This window comes from Camellia sinensis, chromosome 9, assembly GCF_055761805.1.
Source record: "Camellia sinensis isolate YWXY chromosome 9, ASM5576180v1, whole genome shotgun sequence".
Taxonomy (NCBI): domain Eukaryota; kingdom Viridiplantae; phylum Streptophyta; class Magnoliopsida; order Ericales; family Theaceae; genus Camellia; species Camellia sinensis.
In genome coordinates this window covers 11255209-11278998 of record NC_138969.1, presented here as the reverse complement: position 1 = coordinate 11278998, position 23790 = coordinate 11255209, and the positions used below count along the sequence as shown (strand labels likewise).

At 38.8% G+C, this 23790-nt stretch overlaps 1 protein-coding gene across 1 annotated transcript; it reads left to right on the top strand.

Annotated features, from left to right (window-relative positions):
* Nucleotides 1-135: 135 nt before the first annotated feature.
* On the top strand, nt 136-22887 carry LOC114265894 (uncharacterized). Its single transcript, XM_082888781.1, has 6 exons — nt 136-171; nt 251-500; nt 620-765; nt 1158-1363; nt 21043-21167; nt 21965-22887. The coding sequence occupies exons 1-6, from the start codon at nt 136-138 to the stop codon at nt 22546-22548; spliced, it is 1347 nt and encodes a 448-aa protein (XP_082744907.1). The 3' UTR covers nt 22549-22887.
* Nucleotides 22888-23790: the final 903 nt, after the last annotated feature.

Below are 23790 nucleotides of genomic sequence, written 5' to 3'. Positions count from 1 at the left end.
TCCATCAATCAAAAAACAAACTAACAGAGTTTGGGTTGATCACCTCCAATATTATGTCATTTGGGAATGCTATGCAACCAATGGCAATATTAGCCATTATGATCTAATTTCAATGCCAAATGTCTGCATTGGAAAATGTCAAATTGTGCAAAAGATAAAGATGCCAAAATTGTATGGTGGTCTGCGTATCTTCTAAAATTAAAATTGATTATTAATTTTGTTGTGTGTAACGTAATAAGTTTCTGTACAGGTTTGTGAATGGATATTGTATAGAAGCTCCTTCCATCCCGATGTTATCTGCTATAACTTGCTGATTGATGCTTATGGACAGAAGTCACAGCATGACAAGGCAGAATCAACTTATTTGGACCTTCTTGAAGGTCAATGTATTCCTACTGAAGATACTTATGCTCTTCTTGTAAAGGCCTACTGCGTTTCTGGCTTGCTAGAGAAAGCTGAGGCTATTTTCGCTCAGATGAGAAAAAATGGCCACCCCTCAAGTATGTCTCATATTTTATGGTCACACATGACGGGAACTGTGTCCAACCCCCATACCCAAGTTAGACACATGGATCCTCTAATTAAGAATTCATGTTAATATATGCTTAATTTTATGCAGGTATAATTGTATACAATGCTTACATTGATGGGTTAATAAAGGGAAGAAACTCGCGAAAAGTTGAAGAGATCTTTGAAAGGATGAAAAGAGATCATTGCCAACCAACAACTGACACTTATACCATGTTAATTAACCTATATGGAAAGGTGATCTATATTGTATTTGATTTCAAAATTTAATGCCAATGTCTTTTAATTTATGTCTATAAAATTTAATCTTTAGAGGAGGTCAGAAATATTATTCAAAACCTTGAGAGGTCCAATAAAAACAAAAAAAATACATGAGAAGTGTAAGTTCTAAGGCACCACAACAAACTTGTGCTATTTTTTCATTAATTACGGACACATCACACATTGTCCCTACCTTAAAAGGGTTTCAATTCAAAGCAATGCCTAATTATATTGAAACCTATTATTGGAAAGATTTTCCATTTTCATGAAAAATTTCATATTACTTTTGATGTTGCTCTTGATTTCATTTTTGTAGTTTGTTTCTTTCTCATAAAGGAAGGTCCTCATATTCCTGCTTCACTATGCAGGCAAAAAAGTCCTATATGGCCTTGAAGCTGTTTAATGAAATGAGAAGTCAGAAATGTAAACCTAATATTTGCACATATACTGCTTTGGTAAATGCATTTGCTAGGGATGGACTTTGTGAAAAAGCAGAAGAAACATTTGAGCAGCTACAGGAAGCTGGGTATGAGCCTGATGTCTATGCTTATAATGCTCTTATGGAAGCATACAGGTGATTATTCAAATCAGTTTTTAGGGGCATTTAAGATCTCCCATTATATGCAAGTCATTGTATTGTGCTTTAAACTGAACAGTAATAATATATATATTTTTAATTACTTTGAAAAGCATGTGTAAACAATGTACGCAAAGTTTTGATAAGACAAATAGAAACCATGATGTAGAACACTTTACTTTAGGGGAAAGAGAGAGAAATACTCGAGAGTCCACAGCCTTAGAACACACACAATATTATTTAAACCAAATCTAAATGAAAAAGACTGAAAATAATTATTTGGCTTACCCATGAATGATGTACATGCCATGTATATATAATAGATTCATGATACAATTTAGGAAATAATATAAATAAGAAAACAATACTAAATTAGTGATTGATACAATCACAAATTATATGCAAAATACTAAAAATAAAAAGATTCTATGTACTCTAATTTCTATATTCAACATTCCTCCTCAAGTTGATGTGAAAATATTCAACAATCGTAGCTTACCAATGGATGGTTGGAAGAAGCTGGAAAAAAACTCAACGATTAGTCCAAATAAATGCTATTGAACAAATCTGGTAGTCCACTAAATAAAAAAGGCCAAAAAGTATTTAATTCATCAGCACTACATCCTAGAAACGAAAAAAAAGAAGAAGAAGGAACTGAGCTACCCTAAAAGAGCTGCCGAAGCATCTATCGCCAGGAAATACCCTAGTCGGCATCAGAGGCCGAAGCTAATGCTGGGAGATAGTTTATGGTCGTGCCGGACCTTTGTAAAAACTGGTCGGAACTAATGTTGAGATAGTTTAAGGTCATGCTGGACCGTTGTAGGAACTGACCGGAATTAATGTCGGGACAGTTTACGGGGTCATGTCAGACCATCGTAGAAACTAACCGGAATCAATGTCATAACAGTTTAAGGGGTCATGTTAGACCGTTGTAGAGACTAACCGGAATCAATGTCAAGACAGTTTAAAGAGGTCATGCCGAACCTATGTACATAAGTAGATGTTGAACCAACAAGCGTGGTACACATATAACTTATGACTTGGTGTTGAACGATAATGACAACAGATGACTGAATATGCCAGGAGGCAGCTTGGATGGTGCGCCAAGGGACAGTTTTGGTGGCGCGCCAAGGAGCAGCTTGGATGGTGCATCAGAGGGGGCGGCTTGGGTTATGCGCCAGAGGGGGCGGCTTAGCTGGTTCACATGGTATATCACCATGCTCACCATGATATAGGTATAATACCCTCCTCAAACTCAAATAAGTTTGAAGATAGAATTTGAGATTGAAATAAAGGTAAAGACAAAGTGGAGCAGAAACACACGAAAAAATGAATTGAGGTCCGGTGCTAAAGCCGGGTCATGCTGGACCATTGTAGGAACTGACCGGAATCAATGTTGGGACAGTTTACGGGGTCATGCCGGACTGTTGTAGGAACTAACCAGAATAAATGTCAGGATAGTTTAAGAGGTCATGTTGGCCTGTGTAGAGACTAATCAGAATCAATGTCGAGATAATTTAAAGGGGTTATGTCGGACCGATGTACAAAACTGAATATTAAACCAGCAAGCGTAACACACACATAACTTATGACGTGGTGCTGAACGTGTTGGCTTTCAAAGGTTATTTTTGTAATTGCGAGCGTGCCAGCAACGATCAATCAGTCCTTACAGAAAATTAATTGCCAACCAATTATCAGACGATTGTGTTTTAGTTCTTTTAGCCTCAATGAAGAAGACTTTTACTGGTGGCTTGATTTAGGAGAATTAAGCAAGATAACAATTAAATGAAGAACAATTGAAGCATTTCATAGAATGAAAAAACTTACAATGATCCGAACTCAGCCTCGTAGAGGTTTATAGCAACAATCTATTACTTGAAACTACTCCTATGAACAAAGTGCAGTGCAGGAATTTAAAGTACAGGAATGTAAAGAACATGAAATGTAAGATTGAAAATGTAAAACTAGAAAGGAAAATAACTAGAATAAGACTGGTTTTTTAAATCTGAGTCTGGGTCCTTTTTTCTGGGTCTTCTCTGCTATTTATACTTTTCAAGAATGACCATCGAACTGCATTTCCAATCGTCGAACTGCTCCTCCATGATCGTTGATCATGTTGCCTTATAATTAGCTCCACTATGCTATCTCTTGCAATTAGACTTCCCTCATAAATTTTGAATTTAAATGTGAGTAACCGTTGAAGTCACGTCACCCTGTATCTCTTTGTTGATCCACTGCTACTCAGATCTTGTAATAACCAATATTAACTGCCACGTATACGATCAGGATCGAAGACTTGAATAGTCTTCCTGTACTGCCCTTATTCTGCCATGCGTCGAATTGTAATTGGCTTGTACAAAACATGTAGCCAACATTACCCCCCCGCACTAATATACCAAATACTTGGTGATATTAGTGGATCAAGGTCTTTTATTCACGTCTTAGAATGTGCATGGGCTTTGCATTCTTCCAGAAATACAACTGTCATTCATCATCTGCATTAAACTCTCCTTCAATCTTTTGAACACCCCCACTACCTTAGTATTCGAACAGACTGATATATTTTTTTATGGCCGAATCAATTTTTTCCTCCATTGATCGAGCACACGAAGAGTCATCTGATGATGCTGTTCTTCCTCGAAAGAACCTCCATGCATTGATTAGCCACCTTTACCCACCTTTCCATATTCAGGTCATGGATGCCTTTGCAAATTATCAACCCTTGGACTATGAACACATTGCCCTTAATCCTTTGATTCAGAAACTTACAAACATGGACATGGGAAGTTCTTCTTCTGACTCACCCTTGGACTACGAACAAACTGCTCTTAATCCTTTGATTCAAAAAGTCGCAAATATAGACATGGGAAGTTCTTCTTCACAATCCTCTGCATGGGATAAAGCTGCAACTTCTTCTTCCTCTAGGGCTTCTGACTGGACAAGATGGTCAAAACCTGAGGCCTGTGATTTAAAGGAGCGAATCAACCATCACTTTGTCGAGTTTACTGACCCTTTGGAGTTTCCTTTCTATGCACGAAGCTCGGTGGTCTATCCTCACGTGCCCATCGACCATCGACGCAGTTTGGACAAAAATCTGCTTGTAGCATGGTACACATCCTCCATGCCTACAAAGGTAGTACACGCTGCCCGACGCCCCGATGAGGCACAAGGGTACAATCCATCGTTCTTAGCCCAAAAGGCGAAGCTTTGCTCTTCTGACTGGCTCGATTATATTAATGCCCTTGTTCCTTCTGCCCTTCATCCTCCTCCTGAAGTGGAGGCTTCCATACCTTCTCCTCCGCCAACTCCTTGCTGGACAGAAAGACTGAGGCTTGCCCTCTCCGCGGATAAGGTCTTTCCACCTTACAAGCCTCCCCCTCTCCCTACTCCAGCTGAGTGGAAGCAAGCCCAATTCCTGCTTGCGGCCTTCTCTCACTTGCCCTTCATTGTTCTTGAGGACGAAGTCCCTCTCAAGAATCTTCGATGGGCTTGTGACATTCTGACTCGGGGTCATGTCCTCAATCCTCTCGCCCAAGCAGAGCTTCACATGTTTTTGGATCAACTTCCCTCGCTTCTCTACTGGCATCAGATCTCTACAGCCACCACTCAATCTTTGGACCAACTCTCGTCCCTTCGAGTTCATGCCCAGTACGAAGTAGAGAACTTCATTGAAGAATTCGAAAACTTCAAGAATAAAGATTCTACGTACTGGGATGACTTGGATATAGATGAATTGCAACAAGGATTGAGAGAAACAGCATTCGAAATAAAGGCTGAAAAGCTCTTTTATGAAGTGAGAGCACATCAATTTATGCAGCCAATCCTAGAAGAAATAGAGGATAAAATAAAGAAAGAACAAAAATTCATTGATCATAGTTGGACCAAATTTCATGATCTTGTTATTTATTCTATTCCCTACTTTTATGAGCTTAAATTTGTACCCACAGAGGGCCGTTCAATGTAATTGCTTTTTGCTTTAATACAATTAAGACTTTTTCTTTGTTTGGCATTGTTTGATCTTGTCTCTGTTTGTCTTTAAAAGCAAATTTAGGACTTCGAACTGAACAATCTTATCCTTCGAATTTGGACTTAATCGTTTTAAATGAAACACTAAAAAGAACCAATATGAACTTTTCCAATTTATGGAATATAGTTGACAGTTCTTGCTAATTTTCATTTAGAATCAGTGTTTCGAATTTAACAATCTTACCCCATAAAGCTTATTTTAATTATAACCAACATATGGTCATGGTTAGATTGATATTGACCATTTTTGCTTCGAACAACAGTTTACGCTGTTTTTAGCTCAAAAGATAATCTCTTTCTGTATATACACAAATCAACTATTGGTTTTGATGTTTCGAACAACAATTCACATCCTTAAGGGGTCTTAAGTTTTGCTTCGAAGGATATTACTTTCATTAAGAAACCTAAAACAAGTCTTTAATCCCTTTGAAGTAAACAAATACTTGAGTATTCTTGCATTTTTAAGTATGGAATGTGCTTCGAAGCCGGCTTCTCTGTTTCGAAGCCGTTGTTATTTGACTTTTGGCACCAAAGTCTGTTTTCGAAGCCAAATATTTTACTTCGAAGCTAGCATTAACATTTGGGCTATGTTTTTTCCCTTCAAAAGTATCAACATTGAAGGAAACTTTTCGTATTTGTACTTTTAGTACTTTACGAATTACGCGATATATCTTCCAGACACAAAGGCTTTTAAAATCCTTTTTTTTTGTGCTCTGAAATCACTCGCTCGCTTAAAACGTAAACCCTTCTCCTCTGTTAACCCTCTCTTCCTCGCCTCTTCCTTGCTGCTTGCTACCAATGGATTCTTCTTCTCTGAAAGTGCTTGTTGGTGATCATATAAGCCCAACCATGGCTTTGAAAAGATGTATTGATGAAAAGATTGCTAAGTTAACATGTAACAACCTTCGTTACTGTTTACCGATTAATCACTGATCACTGATTGATTACTGCTAAATTGAGACTGATTGTGACTGATAACTGAATTGATTTAAATATTGAACTGACTGACTGAAATCCGAAATTGATTGATTAACTGTATCTGTTTAAATGCATTTTCTATCTGTTGACTGCTTAAACTATCTGTTTATGTTTTTATGTTTAAATTGCAAATTAAAGGCCTTATCGGCGGCCGAACCAGAAATTGATTAGTGTTTTATGATCATCTTAATTTATATGAATTTATGGTGTATTTATCTGAAAACTGATTAGGTATGATTAAATTAGATTAAATATTGATCAATTGCATAGTTTGACTTAATTACCATTTTGCCACAAGAGTGGCCCACTACCTAGGCTATAGTTGAGTCTCATTACACTTAACCAAAACATTTCTTCTCTCATTTCTTGCACACAACTGACCAAGAGAGTGAGAAGGAGGGAATTGAGTTCATTTTTGTGGAGTTGCTTGAAATCTTGAAGAAATTGAAGACTAAGTGCATAATTGAGCCTCTAGACTTGTATTTGAGGACCTAGGTAAGGAATCTATCCATTGAATTGTGCGTTCAAAGCTTGTTCTTGCATGAGTCTTGAGCCTCTAGTGGTTTGAGGCATGAATTGGTTCAAAAGTATTGGATTGAAGCTTAACCTTTGCATGCATGGCAAACTCTTGCATTTTTGAGCTTGTTCTTCATAAATTGCCACATGCATGTACATGTTTTGAGAATAGACCATGATTTCATCTTATTTTTGGAACAATTGGCTCAATTGAGCAAACTTTGAAGCTTTAAGATTGGTTTGAATTCATGCATGTCATGTTTGAAGATTGTTCTTGAAGATTGGTTTGAATTAAACACCCTTGGGCTTTGATTTCTCAAATTGAGCTTTGAATCATGTTGTTCTATGAGTTTACAAATGTTTTTCAGAAAATTAGCCCAAGAGGATCGATTTTAGTGCATCAAAACATGATTTTGAACTCAGAACTCAAATCTGGGTTTTCCAGATTTTTGACTCCCGCTCGAGCGGGGGAAGTCGCGCTCGAGTGGGGAAATCGAACTCTCAGTATATTACCGGTTTTACAGTCCGCTCGAGCAGAGGATTGAACGCTCGAGCGGAGGCTTGTGTCTCATGCTTGAGTGGGCGTCGAGCGTCCGTCGAGCGGAGATTTCACCTATCCAGTACTTTTACAGTACGCTCGAGCGGGGAAGTTGACGCTCGAGCGAGTACCTTTGTTGCATGTACGCTCGAGCTGGGAAACCTGCGCTCGAGCGGGGGCCTGTTTTCCTGAAATTTCTAAAAACTATTTCTTGTGCACATCTTTGCATCCTCATTCCATCCTAGGCATTCTTAAGCCTAGTTTAAGACATCTTAAGGAGGATATAGATGTAGAACACACCAAGGCAAATTAGGGATTAAGTTATTATCTTTCCCAACTGTGTAGCTCAGTGTGTGTTCAATCTGTTAACTGTGTAGGGTTGGCTTCCGAGGAGACGCTCTAGCTTACTGTAGCCCAGAACTCTGTGAGTAACAATTGTGTAAAGATATGTTCAACTGTGAATATTTCTGACTGTTTAACTGAACTACTTTCTGAACTAATACTGTTAACTGAATGAATGTATGTCTTATATTCTGAACTGTATTGTGGCATCTTTAGCAACTACTATTTACTGTTACTGTTACAGAGATCTCTGTCGGTTCCCTTGTTGGAACCACTACTGTTTACTGATTGATGGCCATCATTTACTGTTCGGTCTTTTAAGACCTACTGCTTACTATACTGTTATGCTATTGGATGTACCACATATGATTGAATGACTGATATACTGAATCAATGAACTATTTTGATTACTGTAAGGACATTCATTCTTAACCCCTTTATGCATTGTGTTATTCACTGGGCTTTAACTCACTGCTCATATATATATGTAGGTGTACAGGCACCAGACCGCAGCTAGAAGCATCGGGGTAAACTCCAGTTTTGTCAAGCCAACCACTGTGCCTCACTGCGAGGTTTCGAGCCTGCCAAGCTATGGCTTTGGGGTGTTTTATTTATCCCCTGTCTGTTTCTGCATCTGTTTTGTAATAACTGTATAGACTGATAGCACTGTACTGTACTGTTAAATAGGGATTAAGTCCCTATTCTGAATGACTGTATATGTTACACAACTGTTCTGCACTGTATGTATATATGCATAAAAAATCTTTTTGCATACAGACTTTCACAGCTCATTGGACATTGTTTATTTACTGTATTGGCTTCCGCCAGGCCCCTACACTCTGTTTTACTGTATTACTATTAAGCGGGCCTTCGGTAATCTCGGATTATTGGCCGGTTACGGTGCTAAACCCATAGGGGCAGGTTTGGGTCGTGACATAACAGCTGATGGGTCAAGTGCCATAGACGACTGCCTCTTCGTTCCTCGCCATAACAACAAGCAAGAATATGTCTTAGGTCTCATCTTTCGAGAAGCTCCTGCTCAACTTCTAACTTTGTACCCTCGTCTGGAGGACCGTTTTCTTCTCTACGAAGGGGGGCTCGACTGGGGAAATTGGAGAATGACCCGACCTCACCGTTGCTGGCCGACATTGAGAACTAAATGGAAAGAATGGTATGACAGAGTTGTGCCTGCAAGAGAAGATGACCTGCAAGAGCTCTGTATTCTCGATGCCCTCCGTCTTTCCAGGTTTATCATTCCTGAAGACCCTTTCTTGATTCCTGCCGCTCTTTGTTTTTGGAACATGGCTTTTAATTTTTTTCAGTTTCAGTGTGGCATGATGGCCCCCACCGTTCTTGATATTTGCCATCTTTTAAGGCTTTCACCCCTTGGCTCTCCTTTCACTCCCAGCTATCCAAACCTCTCTGTTAAGTTTTCTCTTCCACCCTTAAGCTCCTCTTACAGTGATTTTGTAAAGGATGAAAATAAAAGGGAAGGCCCCGTGAAAGATAGAGAACTTTTTTCCTTCATTGTATATTGGTTGTGCAAATTTCTCTTTTGTACATCATCTCAGAGGATTATGCCTGAGTTCGCTCCACTTGCGAAGGCACTTGTTTTGAAAAAACACATAGCCCTGGCTCCTTATCTTTTAGGCCATGTTTATAGAACATGTTCCCAATTTTGTGAGAAACCTCTTGATGTTAACCAAGGGGGTCCCCTTTGGGTGCTCCAACTCTGGCTCTTTGCTTACTTCACCGATTTGCATCCCAAATGCTTAAAATTCCTTGTTCAGGACCCTAACACTTATGGGGAAAAATATGCCAGAATTGTTCTTTACCCTGTTTCCTTTGCCTACTACCTCACCTTTTTTCACCAACTTCCTATTTCTCCATATGCCACCTTTTTCTGCCCCTTTGATGTCAACAAAGGACCTGCTTTGTTGCGAACATTCTTAGCTGATAACGAGTGCTCCACCCCACCCCACAAAGACATGTGGGCTTCTATTTTGCTGCCGAGGGAGCTGTTCATTGGCACTTTAAACCCGTGAGCTTATAAGTGTATAGCTGAGGTATACTGTCCTTCTCAATTTGCAGGCAATTTGGGTTAACTCAAGGGATTCCTATTCCACTCTGCAACCTCTCGAATGTCCATCTTACAGCTAGAGACCTGAGAATACCCAAATCAAAACTGGAAGAGGCAACATTCAAACTATTGAAAGAATTGAGCGAGTTCAAATTTGTCCCCTTCCTTCATTCTGGCTTGGCTCTGAAAAGATTTCAAAACTGGTGGACAACCAATATGGAAGTGCACCTATCCGTACACCCTCATGATTTACTGATAGGGTTAGGAGTGCCTTCGAAGGCTAAATCAACAACAGTTAAGAAGATTCCCCCCCTTTCCACAGCTACCAAAACTGCTCCTGTAGCCTTATCCTCTCCTGTTAGAGTTACTAGAGCTGCTTCAAAAAGGAGCAAGTACTTTCAGGTTTCTTTTTTTTTTTAAACTCTTTTGTTTATTTCCTTTACCTTCATACCTCTTGGTGCAGGGTCTCCACAAGAAGAATCTCCTAAGAGGGCTGAAATTCTGGCTACTCTCAAGGACAAACAAAAGCAGAAAAAGAAAAGAAAACTGATACTCACTCCTGAGGAATTCGAATCCCAATTTGAAGAGGGAGAGATTGAGAAAGAGCAGAAAGTACCATTACAGAGACAGAAGAGGAAACAGATGACTGTCTCTCCTTCTGATTCAATCAAAGATCCTACCCATGAGACAGCTGCCAGAGTAGTAGAAGAGGAACTTACTTCTGAGGAATCTGAATCCCAACTCGAAGAGAGAGAAATTGAAAAGGAACAGGCAAGACCAATACAGAGAAAAAAGAGAAGGAAGATGATTGTCTCTCCTTCTGATTTGGTTGAAGACCCTATTCATGAAGCAGCTGCTAAGGCAGTAGAACAAGAACATTCTAAGGCCATGATTGTTTTTTAGAGAGCTGAGAAGAGATGGCAGCAGCAATTCTTAAGAGATGAAGCTGCTGCTGCTGATGCAATCCAAAGGAAAACTGCAAGGAAGCAACATATTGCCGAGCACTATTCCCTTCAGAGCTCTCCTATTGTTGCTATCCCTTCTAAAACAAGTAACTTCTTTCAAGCCTCTATTGTTTTTTCCTTGTAAAATTTTTGGTATTGAGACTTGACATTACTTTGTACTTCTCCTTTTACAGCAACAACTACTGAGCCTATTCTTCTAATAAGGACTCCCTCAATTTCAGTTGAAGTTGATCAATTGCAAAATGTGAGATCCATCCAGATAATACTCCCACCTCCTAGGCCTACATTCGCTGTACCCTCCTTGAGGCCAAGTATTCCTGCATTTCTTTCTTTTGGCTTAAATCCATACATCCTTTACCTGTCTTTTGATCTATCTCAATTTAATTCTCTTTTGAGCCTTGCTCTTCCTTCTCCTCCTAAGGAATCTCCAGCTATTACTTTCTCTTCGATGGTAGCTGATTCCCCTATAGAAGGTGCTGGCAGCTCTCCAACTCGTAGTTTATTACCTTTTCCTAGTTCCAGCCCTTCTTTCCTTGATTTATTAGTGGCTAGAACCATGGAGACTGCTGAAGATGCTCCACCCATTTCTCCTATCCCTATGCAGTCCTTTGTGCCTTCTACCAAAGCCCTCTCTGCCCCTTTCATGTCCATGGATGAGGTAGACATTTTCAAAGCAAGACTAGCTAGTCTCTTCGACTTGCCTTCTACCTTTCCAATGGCTAGTGATGAGATTGAGCTATTGGTTTTGGCTGATTCCTTGCTAGAAATTTTTGAAACCTCTTCCTCCAGTAGTAAGCCTTCTTCATCTTTGATAGACTTGGACAACTGCCTGGAACTATTGACATCCTTTTCGAGGATTCCCTTTGAGACCTTAGCAAGACCTATAATAAGAAATGACTTTCTTCAATGCTGCAAGATTGTCGAGCAATTTGGCATGACTATCTCAAGTAATTTATCTCGGGCAGCAGCCACTATTGATTTCTATATCAACATTTGTCATGCTACCAAGGCTGCAGAGGAGAAATTAGTTAAAGATCAGAGCTTCGTTTCCAGAGTGCATACTGAAGTATCAGAACTAAAGGAACAACATTCTTCTATCTCCAACTTTCGAACTCAACTACTAGAGAAGAAAGCTCAACTTAAGGAGGAGATATCTGCAGTGAACCAGGCCTTAACCCGAACTGACACCAAACTGCAGATCACCAACCAAGGACTGGCTGACCGAAAGCAAGAAATGACCATAGCCATCCAGTTGTTCTCATCATGTAAGAATAGAACATACATTGTAAAAGAACAACTGCGACATTGTAATGATTTTTGGGCCAATTTATGGCAGAATGTATTCAACTCTTTATGAAGAACAAATTCTTATTTATCATTTGAGTATTCTCGTGTTCTTGTACTTAGTATTTATTTTATTCCTTGTGTTTCCCAAATGGTTGGAAAATAAGGCTTCAAATATCTGCCATTAATCTTTTTGGGATGTATGTATCCATTCAAATTTCTCAAATGGTATGCTCCAAAAGGCAGGACTCTATGAATTTGATATGGTCCTTCCCAATTAGGTGACCATTTGCCAAACTTATGGCTTTTAATCCCTATTGGGAGTATTGTCTTCCATACCAAATCACCTTCATCAAAGCCAACGTGTTTGACTTTTTTATTATAATTTTTGGCTGCTTTCTTCTTTTGGAAAAGAATGCTATTTAATGCCAGAATTCTAACTTCATCTATGCTTTCTAATTCTAAGCAGATACTCTGATGGTATTGTTCAAGATTTAACTGGTCTTGGCATCTTACCCTCAGAGATTTAACATTAATTTCCACAGGTAACACTGCATCATGCCTATATGCTAAGGCATAAGGAGTGACTCTTGTGCTTGACCTTAGGGAAGTTCTATAAGCCCACAATACATCCAACAACAAGTTATGCCAATCCCTAGAATTGTCTTCCACAACCTTTTAAATTCCCTTTTTCAAGGACTTATTGGATGATTCAGCTTGACCATTGGCTTGTGCATAATATGGGGTGGAATTAACAAGGCTAATTCCAAATTCTGCCACAAAAGACTTTACCATCTTCTCATCAAATACAGTCCCATTATCAACATTTATAGTCTGTGGGATACCAAATCTATAGATTAAATCTTTAATAAATCCAATGACCTCAGTCTGGTCTACAGCCTTGTATGGCTTAGCTTCAACCCATTTAGTGAAGTAATCAGTGGCCACTAAAATGAAACAATGATGCTTTGAAGAAGGTGGGTGTATTTTCTCCATCATATCCATGGTCCATCCTCTAAATGGCCAAGGCTTCACTACTGCATGCAGGTTAGTTATGGGCACATGCCTTATTGTGCCATACTTTTGACATGCCTGGCAACCTTTTGCATATTCTATGCAGTCTTTAAGGATAGTTAGCCAATAGTAGGAATGCATTTGAAGCAACCATCTCATTTTCACCCCAGGCTGATGAGCACCACAGATACCTTCATGAACCTCAGCCATAGCTGTTAATGCCTCTTTTGGGCCTAAACATTTCAGCAATAAACCATCTTCCCCTCTTTTGTAGAGAGCATTACCATACATCATGTATTGCATAGATTGCAATTTAATTTTTCTGCTGGCCTTCGAAGATGGGCCAGCCAAGTACTGCATTATTGGATGCCTCCAATCTTGTTCTTGTAAGTCATTATGGTTGACCTCCAGGACCACATTCTTTTTATTTAAGAGTGGTATTAATTTCTGATATGTTGTTTGGCTTATGTCCCTTTGAGCATTATCCCTTCTCTTGAAATTCGAAGCTTTCTGAGCTACATCATTAGCTCTATTATTCAAGAATCTTGGGACATGAGTTACATTTGCTATTTGAAATTGAGAAAGCAGATGTAATGCAACAACATAGTATGGCAACATGCTTATACTTTGACATTTGAAAATTTTTTTTACTTGGTTAACCACCAATTGAGAATCTCCAAATATGTCAGCTGCATGAACTTGTAATCTAATAAGAATTTCTAGTCCCGCTATTAAGGCTTCATATTCAGCTTGATTATTAGAACAAGTAATTCCATCCACTCTGAAACCATGTGTGGTTTCTATTCTTTGTGGTGACTTAATCACTATACCAATTCTAGTTAGGCCATAAGCTTTTGATCCATCGAACCACATTTGCCATGGCTCAACACTAGCCATACTCAGCTCCATTATCTCTTGGCTTTCTGTTTGAGATGGATGATCTACCAAAAAATTAGCTAAAACTTGTCCTTTTACTGCCTTTTGGGGAACATATTCTAAATGAAATTCTGAGAAGGCTAGTATCCATTTGTCAATTCTTCCCCTCAACATGGGTCTAGATAACATATACTTAACCAAATCTGTGGTTGCAATTACCAAGACAGTTGTAGGTAAAAGATAATATCTCAGTTTCATTGTAGCAAAATACAATGCAAGGCACAGTTTTTCTATAGCTGAGTATTTACATTCACAAGAATTTAAAAACCTACTAAGGTAATAAACAGCTTGCTCCTTGCCTTCTTCATTGTCTTGGGCTAAGAAAGCTCCCAATGAATCCTCTGCTGCAGCTATGTACAACTTCAAGGGTTTATCACCCTTTGGTGGCATCAGCATTGGAGGGTTGGCCAAGTAGGTTTTGATACCTTCGAAAGCAATTTGATGCTCTGCTGTCCACACAAATTCCTCTTCATCTTTCAGCCTTAATAAGAAAGAAAATACTTTAGTTTTCCCTGCAGTATTAGAAATGAATCTTCGAAGAAAATTAACCTATCCAAGGAACTTTTGTAATTCTTTCTTACTTGATGGAGGTCTGGCTTCAATGATGGTTTTGGCTTTATTTTGGTCAATCTGTATTCCTTTCTGGTGTACTACATAGCCCAAAACGTTTCCAGATGATACGCCAAAAGCACATTTAAGAGGATTGAGTTTCAACTAGAACTTTCTCATTCTTTCAAAGGCTGCTTCTAAGTGAAACAGATGCTCCTCCATGGATTGGAATTTAACTACAATATCAACAATATAACACTCTAACTACCCTCCAATGAGGTCATGAAAGATAGTGTTCATAGCCCTCTGATATGTAGCCTTAGCATTCTTCAGGCCAAATGGCATTTTAACCCATTCGAAGGTGCCAATATTCCCAGGACATTTGAATGCTGTCTTGTGAACATCCTCCTCTGCAATGCAGATTTGGTTATAACCAGAGTGCCCATCCATCATTGACAAAATTTGATGCCCTACTGAACTATCTACCAGCAAATCTACTATAGGCATAGGATACTCATCTTTTGGAGTTGCTAGATTCAAGTTTTTGAAATCAATGCATACCCTCATTTTACCATTCTTCTTGACTACAGGCACAATATTGGATAGCCATTCAACATACTTGGCTGTCCTAATAAAGCCTGCTTTGAGTAGTCTAAGAATTTCTTCCTTAACTTTCTGAATCACTTCTAGACTCATTCTTCTTGGTTTTTGCTTGTATGGCTTGAAATTAGGCCTCATAGGGAGCCTATGTTCCACTGATGATCTATCCAATCCTGGTAGTTCATTATAAGACCATGCAAAACAATCTTTATATCTCTTCAGAACAACCAAAAACTGGTCCTTGTCAAGAGCATTTAACCAAGCACTTATATAGGTGGGCTGTTGTACAGAACCTTCCCCTAAATTTACTTTTTCTAAGGGGTCTTGTGTCTGAGAACTTACTGAAGCTTCTTCTTTAACTCTTTCTGCCTTCGAAGCAATTTTCTTGCTTTGTTCTGCTCTCAGTTTCTTTAATTCAATATCTTTACCCTCCTCCTCATAGACAAAGTCTGTCCACAAGGCTTCTTCTTCCTGTATCTCCTGGACTTTTGTTTCAATGTCCAATGCACAGTATTTATCAAGGGCCAAAACTCTGACCTGTTGCTACTCCTGCTTGCAGCCAATTATCATAACTTCTTTCTCTTGCTCCTGCACTTTGTGGACTATTGATTTTACATCCAATGTTGAGAACTTAATCAGGGCCAAAGACTTGGATTTTAGCGTTTCATCTCTTTGCCTACAACCAGGCATCATTGTCATCCTTAACGACAACCTTTTCATCCGCACTCTCCTGGACTAAGTGCTTCAGGTGTGTCACTTCCTCATCAGCCGTCACTTCGGCTTAGCTATCAGGTTTCCTCAGTATACGGAGTGGTGTCACTCCCTCAATATACAATTTAGCCTCTGCGAAGTCTGCACAGGCTATGAAGGGTTGAGGATCTGCATCAATTTCCTCTGTCTCTCCATTGCCCAAGGCCATCATTATTTTCTGATACAAAGAGGAAGGCACACATTTGTTAGTGTGGATCCAATCTCTACCAAGTAAAGCATTGTACTTAGCATTGCTGTCGATAACGAAGAATGTCGTCATGCAGTCCCTGGTTCCTACACTCAGGTTGATGGGTAGAATTCCCTGAGCCATCTGTTTGTCTCCAACGAAACCAACAATGGTTGTACTGGTTGGGATTAGCCTGGGGTTCCTTTTCCCTAGTTTTTTCAAGGAAGATTTCGATAATAAGTTCACCGTTGCCCCATTATCTATCAGGACTCGGTTCAATTGTATTCCATCGAAGAAGGCCTTGATATACAAAGGCTTGACATGTTGTGTCATAGAATTCGAGGGATACTCAAAAGGATATGAGAGGTTAATACTCACCTCTTCTTCACTCTCATATTCAGTTTCCATCGGGGTAGCCATTCCGGATTCATCTTGCACCATACTCACTTGTGAGTCTTCACTAGAGACTGGAATTTGGTCAATTTTTTGCCCTTCTTAGTTCTCATTTCCAGCTTGGAATTCATGCGGTAGTATGTGTACCATATTCACTGACACTGAGCCAAATTGAATGGCTGGCTATGCCTGTTTCTCCTCTTGGCCACCTTGTTCAGTTACTTCAAAAGCATCCTCCATACTACATTCCGGTACATCATTATTAACGAGCTCCTTCGAATGGTCTTTTCTGACTGGCTTTTCAACCAAAAATGTTTGTTCGGCCATGAAAGCTTCGAACATTTCTTCCTCAACCATTTCTTTCTTTTGGCCTAGGCTAACTTCTTTCTGTGCCTCGCTACCACTCTCCATCAACGCCTTCTCTAATCCTGCTAAACTGGACTTCTCTCTGGCTTTTAGTTCAAAGTGAACTTTGGCCAACTGTTCACTGCTGCAACCCATTTTGCCTTGTAGAGTTGGTTTTGGAGTATAGTTTGACTTTGGGTTCTTCTTTCCTTCTGTCTGGACCAATGAAGAACTCTCTCCACTTTCTTTCTGGTCTTGCTGGTACTGAGTGTACCTACGCTGAATTTTTCTCCTTTGTGATCTAGAGATTACGGGGACCATATCTGGTTCCTTTGTTTTTGGGTGTTTAAACAATTCCCAATTGTTTGAAGCCACCAAAGGAGGTTTGACCATTCTACCTTGGTTTCCAATTACATCTCTTTGGGTAAACACTTCCCTAGGTTTGTTCTGTATCACAAACCAATCTGGAACTCCAGGCAACCACGAACTTACTGACCCAGCTGTTGAACTGCTTCTTTCTTCCTGCAAAGCCACCTTCGAGGCTGGTTGTGAAGGCCACTACTTGGCCCTGACTTCATGCTTTGGGCTTAACTTAGGCCTTTGATGAAGGTATCCACTTTCTGCCCTGCGCGAGGCTAGTCTAAGGGGCCAATCTCTGGCTTTGATCCCATTAATTGAACCATTCTCCAATCTCCTTTCAGAATGACTGCTCTCCATTTTGTAGTAATTAGGTGGCCCGGCCTCATATAAAGGTCTCTTGCCTTTAGAATGCATTCTATCGGCTGTTGGCTCAACCATTGATGGCTGCTGCCTACCACTAGTTGGATATGGCCTTTTGTTATAAGCATTAGTTGGTTTAGGACGTCTCTGCACATCCTTGTGATATTGCTTCACATCAATTGGAAGCCCTTTCAACCACTTATAACTCAGTCTGCACCTGGGACACATCCTTTGCATTACAGTTGCCTATAAGGAATCATCATTCAGTGCTTCTTCATCAAAGTCTTCCTTCTGGTGTGAGAAACCTTGTCCAATAATTGGTAGATTTCTAGTGTCTTTCTTGATAGTTGTCTGGTTGGCAACATGCATCTGCACATTGACTTCTTCCAATTCTTTCAAGGACAAACTTTGGAAGTCTGGCATAATGGCATTGGCTGCCACCTCTCCAATTTCTGGAAATGGATTACTGTCGATCCCCATGGTCTTTTCTGCTTTAGCTGGGAATTTTAAGCTTCATTTTTGAATTTTTTCTTGGATCCTGTCTCAAAAAATAATACAGTTTTTAGTCGAATGAGACCAAGAGTTATGTCATTTACAATATATTTTTCCTTCAAGTTTAGCTGGAGATGAAATTTTGACTTCTTTTGGTAACTTAAGAAGTTGGCCGCAAGCAAATGATCAAAAATGTCATCTGCCTTAGTTAAATCGAAAGAGTATTTCCTGTGAAGGTCTTTCTTTTTAAATTGCTGGTCAATTGTTGTATCCTTATGAATTAATGCTTCATAGATCACAGGTTCTTTCCCCACAATCTCTGCTGCATCGATCTCATAATTATGATCTCTATAATATGTCTTGTACGATGTATTATTTCGATCTTGTTCCTCCTCTAGTAATGCTTCGTACCTAGACACCTTATAAGTGAGTTCCACTAAGTCTCTGAATTCAGTTGAGTCAAACTTCTTTCGAAGCCTAAACTCTAAGCCATTTTGAGCCAATCTCACAAATTCTGGCTCTGACAGGATGACTCTACATTTATTTCGAGCCCTCTTAAATCTGGCAATAAACTGAGTAGCCTTCTCATCAGGCCTTTCACTCAATCTTGCCAAGTCTGCCATGGAAACCTCTAGCTCCGATTGGAAGAATTGGGCATGAAATGCCTCTTCCATTTGTTGCCAAGTTTGGATAGAGCCAGGTGTAAGGTTAATATACCATACAAATGCTTCCCCAGTTAGGAAATTTAGGAATAATCTTAACTTCATATAGTCATTATTAGTAAATTTACCGCATTGAGCAGCAAACCTAGTAATATGCTCCACTGTTGATTGGTTTCCATTCCTATAAAAAAGGGCAAAATCTGGTATCCTGAAACCTCTTGGGTATTCATGTACCCTGTCTACCCACTCTGGGTATGGTTTCCTATACACTGGAGTCTGGACCCCTCGAGCCATTGGTCCACACATCCCTCTAACAATGTCAGCAATTTGGTCCCTAGGAACCATATTTTTTGCCTGCTGAACCGCTACTGGAGGGACAAACATAGGATTTGGTGGGCAAACTTGTGCATGTAGTCCTCTTGGTCCATAAGGTGGTATATTTGGGACTGGTTGTCCCTGTGGTGCAGGTTGCTGTTGGGGGTGTGGGTAACCCCTTTGAGCCTGTCCTGCGAAAGGACCTGCGAAAGGTGTTGGAACTGGTGTTGTGTCTCTTCCATTTGTAGGAAAACCTTCCAACCCCCCGGGTATAAATTCGAATAAGGGATTAGTAAACCCCCTTATGCCAGGTATGCTTCGAACATGGGATTTGGAGCCATTCTTATGTTATTTTCTTGCACTGGGCCAGATCCACCAATTTGCATGGCTTCACTGTTAAGTACTGAGGCATTTTGACCTGCTATAGGCCTCGAAATAGGTTCGTACCAAGACTAAGGTGATGGTCTTTCATAGTTTTGATTACTAATTTGACCATTAGAATGCCCATTAACTTGCATAGGCTGTTTATCTCTAGCCAATCTTTGTTGAGGGACATTCGAAACTTCCTCCATGTGTCTTGCGTTTGTTGGTTGGTGGTTATTCATTCGATCCAAAAATGATGTTGCCTACATTTCCATCGTGTTCATTAACTGCTGTCCCATGGCATCTACTAGGCCACCCCATGGATTTATTGGCTGAGTAAATGGAACAGCGGATGGTCCAATTCCTTGGTCTCGTCCAATATTACGAACATATGGTACTTGTTCTGAAGTGCTAGTCTGTTCGACCATAGGCTCTGATAAAATGAGAGTTTCCACAGAATGTGTTATCACATTATCCTCTGGATTAGATTTCTCTACCTCTCCTTCCACGCCTTCTTCCAAGCGTTCATTTTCTCCTTGTCTCCTACGTCTAGCCATTTCAATTAGTCCCACCGGGCGTGCCAAAAATATATGTTGGCTTTTTGGCTTTCAAAGGTTATTTTTGTAATTGTGAGCGTGCTAGCAAGGATCAATCAGTCCTTACAGAAAATTAATTGCCAACCAATTATCAGACGATTGTGTTTTAGTTCTTTTAGCCTCAATGAAGAGGACTTTTACTAGTGGCTTGATTTAGGAGAATTAAGCAAGATAACAATTAAATGAAGAACAATTGAAGCATTTCATAGAATGAAAAAACTTACAATGATCCGAACTCAGCCTCGTAGAGGTTTACAACAACAATCTATTACTTGAAACTACTCTTATGAACGAAGTGCAGTGCAGAAATTTAAAGTACAGGAATGTAAAGAACAGGAAATGTAAGACTGAAAATGTAAAACTAGAAAGGAAAATAAGTAGAATAAGACTGGTTTTTTTGAATCTGAGTCTGGGTCCTTTTTTCTGGGTCTTCTCTGCTATTTATACTTTTCAATGATGACCATTGAACTACATTTCCAACTGTCGAACTGCTTCTCCATGATTGTTGATCATGTTGCCTTATAATTAGCTCCACTATGCTATTTCTTGCAGTTAAACTTCCCTCCTAAATTTTGAATTTAAATGTGAGTAACCGTTGAAGCCATGTCACCCTGTATCTCTTTGTTGATCCATTGCTACTCAGATCTTGTAACAAACAATATTAACTGCCACGTGTACGATTAAAATCGAAGACTTGAATAGTCTTCCTGTACTACCCTTATCCTGCCATGCATTGAATTGTAATTGACTTGTACAAAATATATAACCAACAGAACGATAATGACAACAGATGATTGAGCGTGTTACAAAGCAAAATCCAATATTTATATGCCAAAGAAAGCTGAAATGGAGGGCCAATTTAGTGGGTAGGAGAGAGGAGTTTTAAACTTACTCAAAACAATTAGTTTTTCACATTCTCTTTCCTAATTGACAATTGGAAACAATCTGGCACCAGTCAAAGTTAAAACTTTCTTAAAATTCAGTTCAAACTCACCCGTAGTTTTTTGACTTCCTTATCTTGATAGTCGTGCAGGTTTTCCTTATGGGGCCGCAGAAATATTTTCACTCATGCAACACATGGGATGTGAACCAGATAGAGCATCATATAACATTATGATGGATGCATATGGTAGAGCCGGTCTGTATGATGGTAAATGCTTGCCCTTGACAGTGATGGTCTATAATGCCGACTTTTGGCTCGCTTTTTTGAAATTTCCTTGCCTTAGAAAATTTATATTTTAACCTGGAAAAACTAAGTTGAGGGTCTTATCTAACCCTCCTTTCCATTCATAATTTAGTCAGAAAGCGAGAGAGAGAGAGAGAGAGAGAGAGAGAGAGAGAGGATAACCAGACTAAAATCACAAGGCCTTTCAACTACTATAATGTTAGTTCTCACAACTTTTCATGACCTAAAAAATTTCACGAATTTCTCATGAGATGATTTGCTTGTTGCTAGATGAACTTTCAGAATTGTAAATTTGCTCAAAAAAAATTTACAGTAGTATAATTGAGTAACAATCGAAGAAAAGTAGACCACTCAAAAGACTTGGGAGAAACATGGTATCTTTCTGATTGATCAACTATTTTATTTATTTATTTATTGTGGAGTTTGATTAGTACTTCCAAGATAAGTCGACTTTATTGCAATTATATGATCCCATTTACAAATTATCAATAGCATTTGTTGGACTTGGCTCGAATTTCTCTATAATTTACGGTGTCGTCTCTATTTCCCTTGCTAATTCCAATAAAATAGCATTATGCAAATCCATAAATAAATAATTTCAAACGGTTGGAATTCTTTGAAGCTAATTCATCCCATCTATACCATTCAATATGTTGTTGGAGAAGAGTCCATTTCATTTATCCGATATATGCTTGTTCAATTTCTCATTTCCTATATCAATCTGTTTTTCTATGTTTTGACTCCTTTCTGTTTGTGGCTAGATGCGCAAGCAGTGTTTGAAGAGATGAAGCGGCTTGAGATAACCCCAACTATGAAATCACACATGCTACTTTTGTCGGCCTACTCAAAAATTGGTAATGTGGCAAAATGTGAAGAAATTGTGGGCCAAATTCACAAATCCGGGCTCAAACCAGACACATTTGTCATCAATAGTATGTTGAACCTCTATGGCCGGGTAGGCCAACTAGAGAAGATGGAACAGGTTCTAAAGGCTATGGAAAAGGGACCATTTGTAGCCGATATTAGCACGTACAACATTTTGATCAATATATATGGAAGGGCTGGTTTTTTTGACAAAATGGAAGAGTTGTTTGAATTGATTCGTGCTAAGAACTTGAAACCGGATGTGGTGACTTGGACATCGCGGATTGGAGCTTACTCGAGGAAGAAACAATACCAAAGATGTTTGGAAATATTTGAAGAAATGATTGATGACGGTTGTTACCCGGATGGAGGAACTGCTAAAGTACTCCTCTCAGCGTGTTCTAGCGAAGATCAGATTGAACAAATTACTACTGTAATTAGAACAATGCACAAGGAAATGAAGACATCATTGCCAACTTGATGAATGTATGTGACACGCCACCTTCTCAAGTATTCGAATGCTGCAGCTACAAATTTCAACCAACTCTACTACAACCCAAAATTCAAGCAAATCATGTACTTCTTTTTCTCAAATTATAAGGTCCAGAATATCTTAAGTTCAATTGATGTAGCATTCTATCTTCCTTCCGTATAAGCTTTAGCAAAATTGTAAGGTCCAAATTTTGAGTTCCTCGTGCACTAGGCTGTCCTTTTTAGATGGACTCATGTATTTGTGTTTGTATTACATGGATGCCTATACTTGGGATTTGTTATTGATAATTAAAGTATAAAAAAAATATTGAAATATTTAAGTACTAAATTTTTAATTTGAATTTCAAAGAAACATGTTAGTTGGGAATGAAAAATATTAGTTGAAAACTTGAAATTCACTTTCAAGTGGCCATGTGCAAAGGTTCTGATTCCCATAGTTTGGTTGGGTTGGTGAGACTTGACCAACTTATAAGCATAGTATTAAATATTAATCATCATAATATTAATATTAAAAGGAAAAAAAAAATAAAAATAGCTTCTTCTTTTTTTACAATTAGAATAATTCAAATTATTAAAAAATAAAACATAGCCTTTTCTTTTACAAGACTAAAAAAAAAAATTGATTATTACAATATTTTTTTCTCTCTTTCAATCTCGTAATGACATTAAAGGCTTGTTTGATAACTATTCTGTTTTTAGTTTTCTATTTATATTTACAAAATTTTTAAAAAGTATCATATAAATTTGTTTGGTAAGTTTTTGAATTTATAAACAAGTCTCTCATATTAAAATTTACGGAGTTGTTTGGGGTGTCTTAAATAAGTGTACTTTTTGTCTTTTTAAACTAAATAGTTGAGGAAAAAATATGAATGCTTGGATTAACTTTTTAACTTTTTATGAAAAAATGTGTATTAAAAAATTGTATAAATAAGTGTATGAGGGAATAAAGTAATAGTGTAGGCGGTACGGTTGGAAGCAGCGCCGAAGAGGGTGTGTAGGAGATTGATTCTCTACTTTTCGGGCATAAATTGGTCGGTTCTATTTTGTCCATGGGACGGGTCTCGTTTTACTAATCGAAACCGTTCAATGTGTAGAACTCGTCGAGTACTATATGCTTATAAAAAATCACGTTGATTAGATATCGATAGCTATGTGATCGTGTTAGTTTTTTTTGTTCACGAGACCCATGGTGGGCCTCCATGGGCCCAGCTCTACCATCCAATTTAATGAA

Coding starts and splice junctions, on each gene's coding strand:
- LOC114265894 (XM_082888781.1), top strand. CDS start 136: ATGTCAAATTGTGCAAAAGATAAAGATGCCAAAATT. Junction 766..1,157: donor TAATTAACCTATATGGAAAG/GTGATCTATATT, acceptor TTCACTATGCAG/GCAAAAAAGTCCTATATGGC. Junction 1,364..21,042: donor GCTCTTATGGAAGCATACAG/GTGATTATTCAA, acceptor TTATCTTGATAG/TCGTGCAGGTTTTCCTTATG.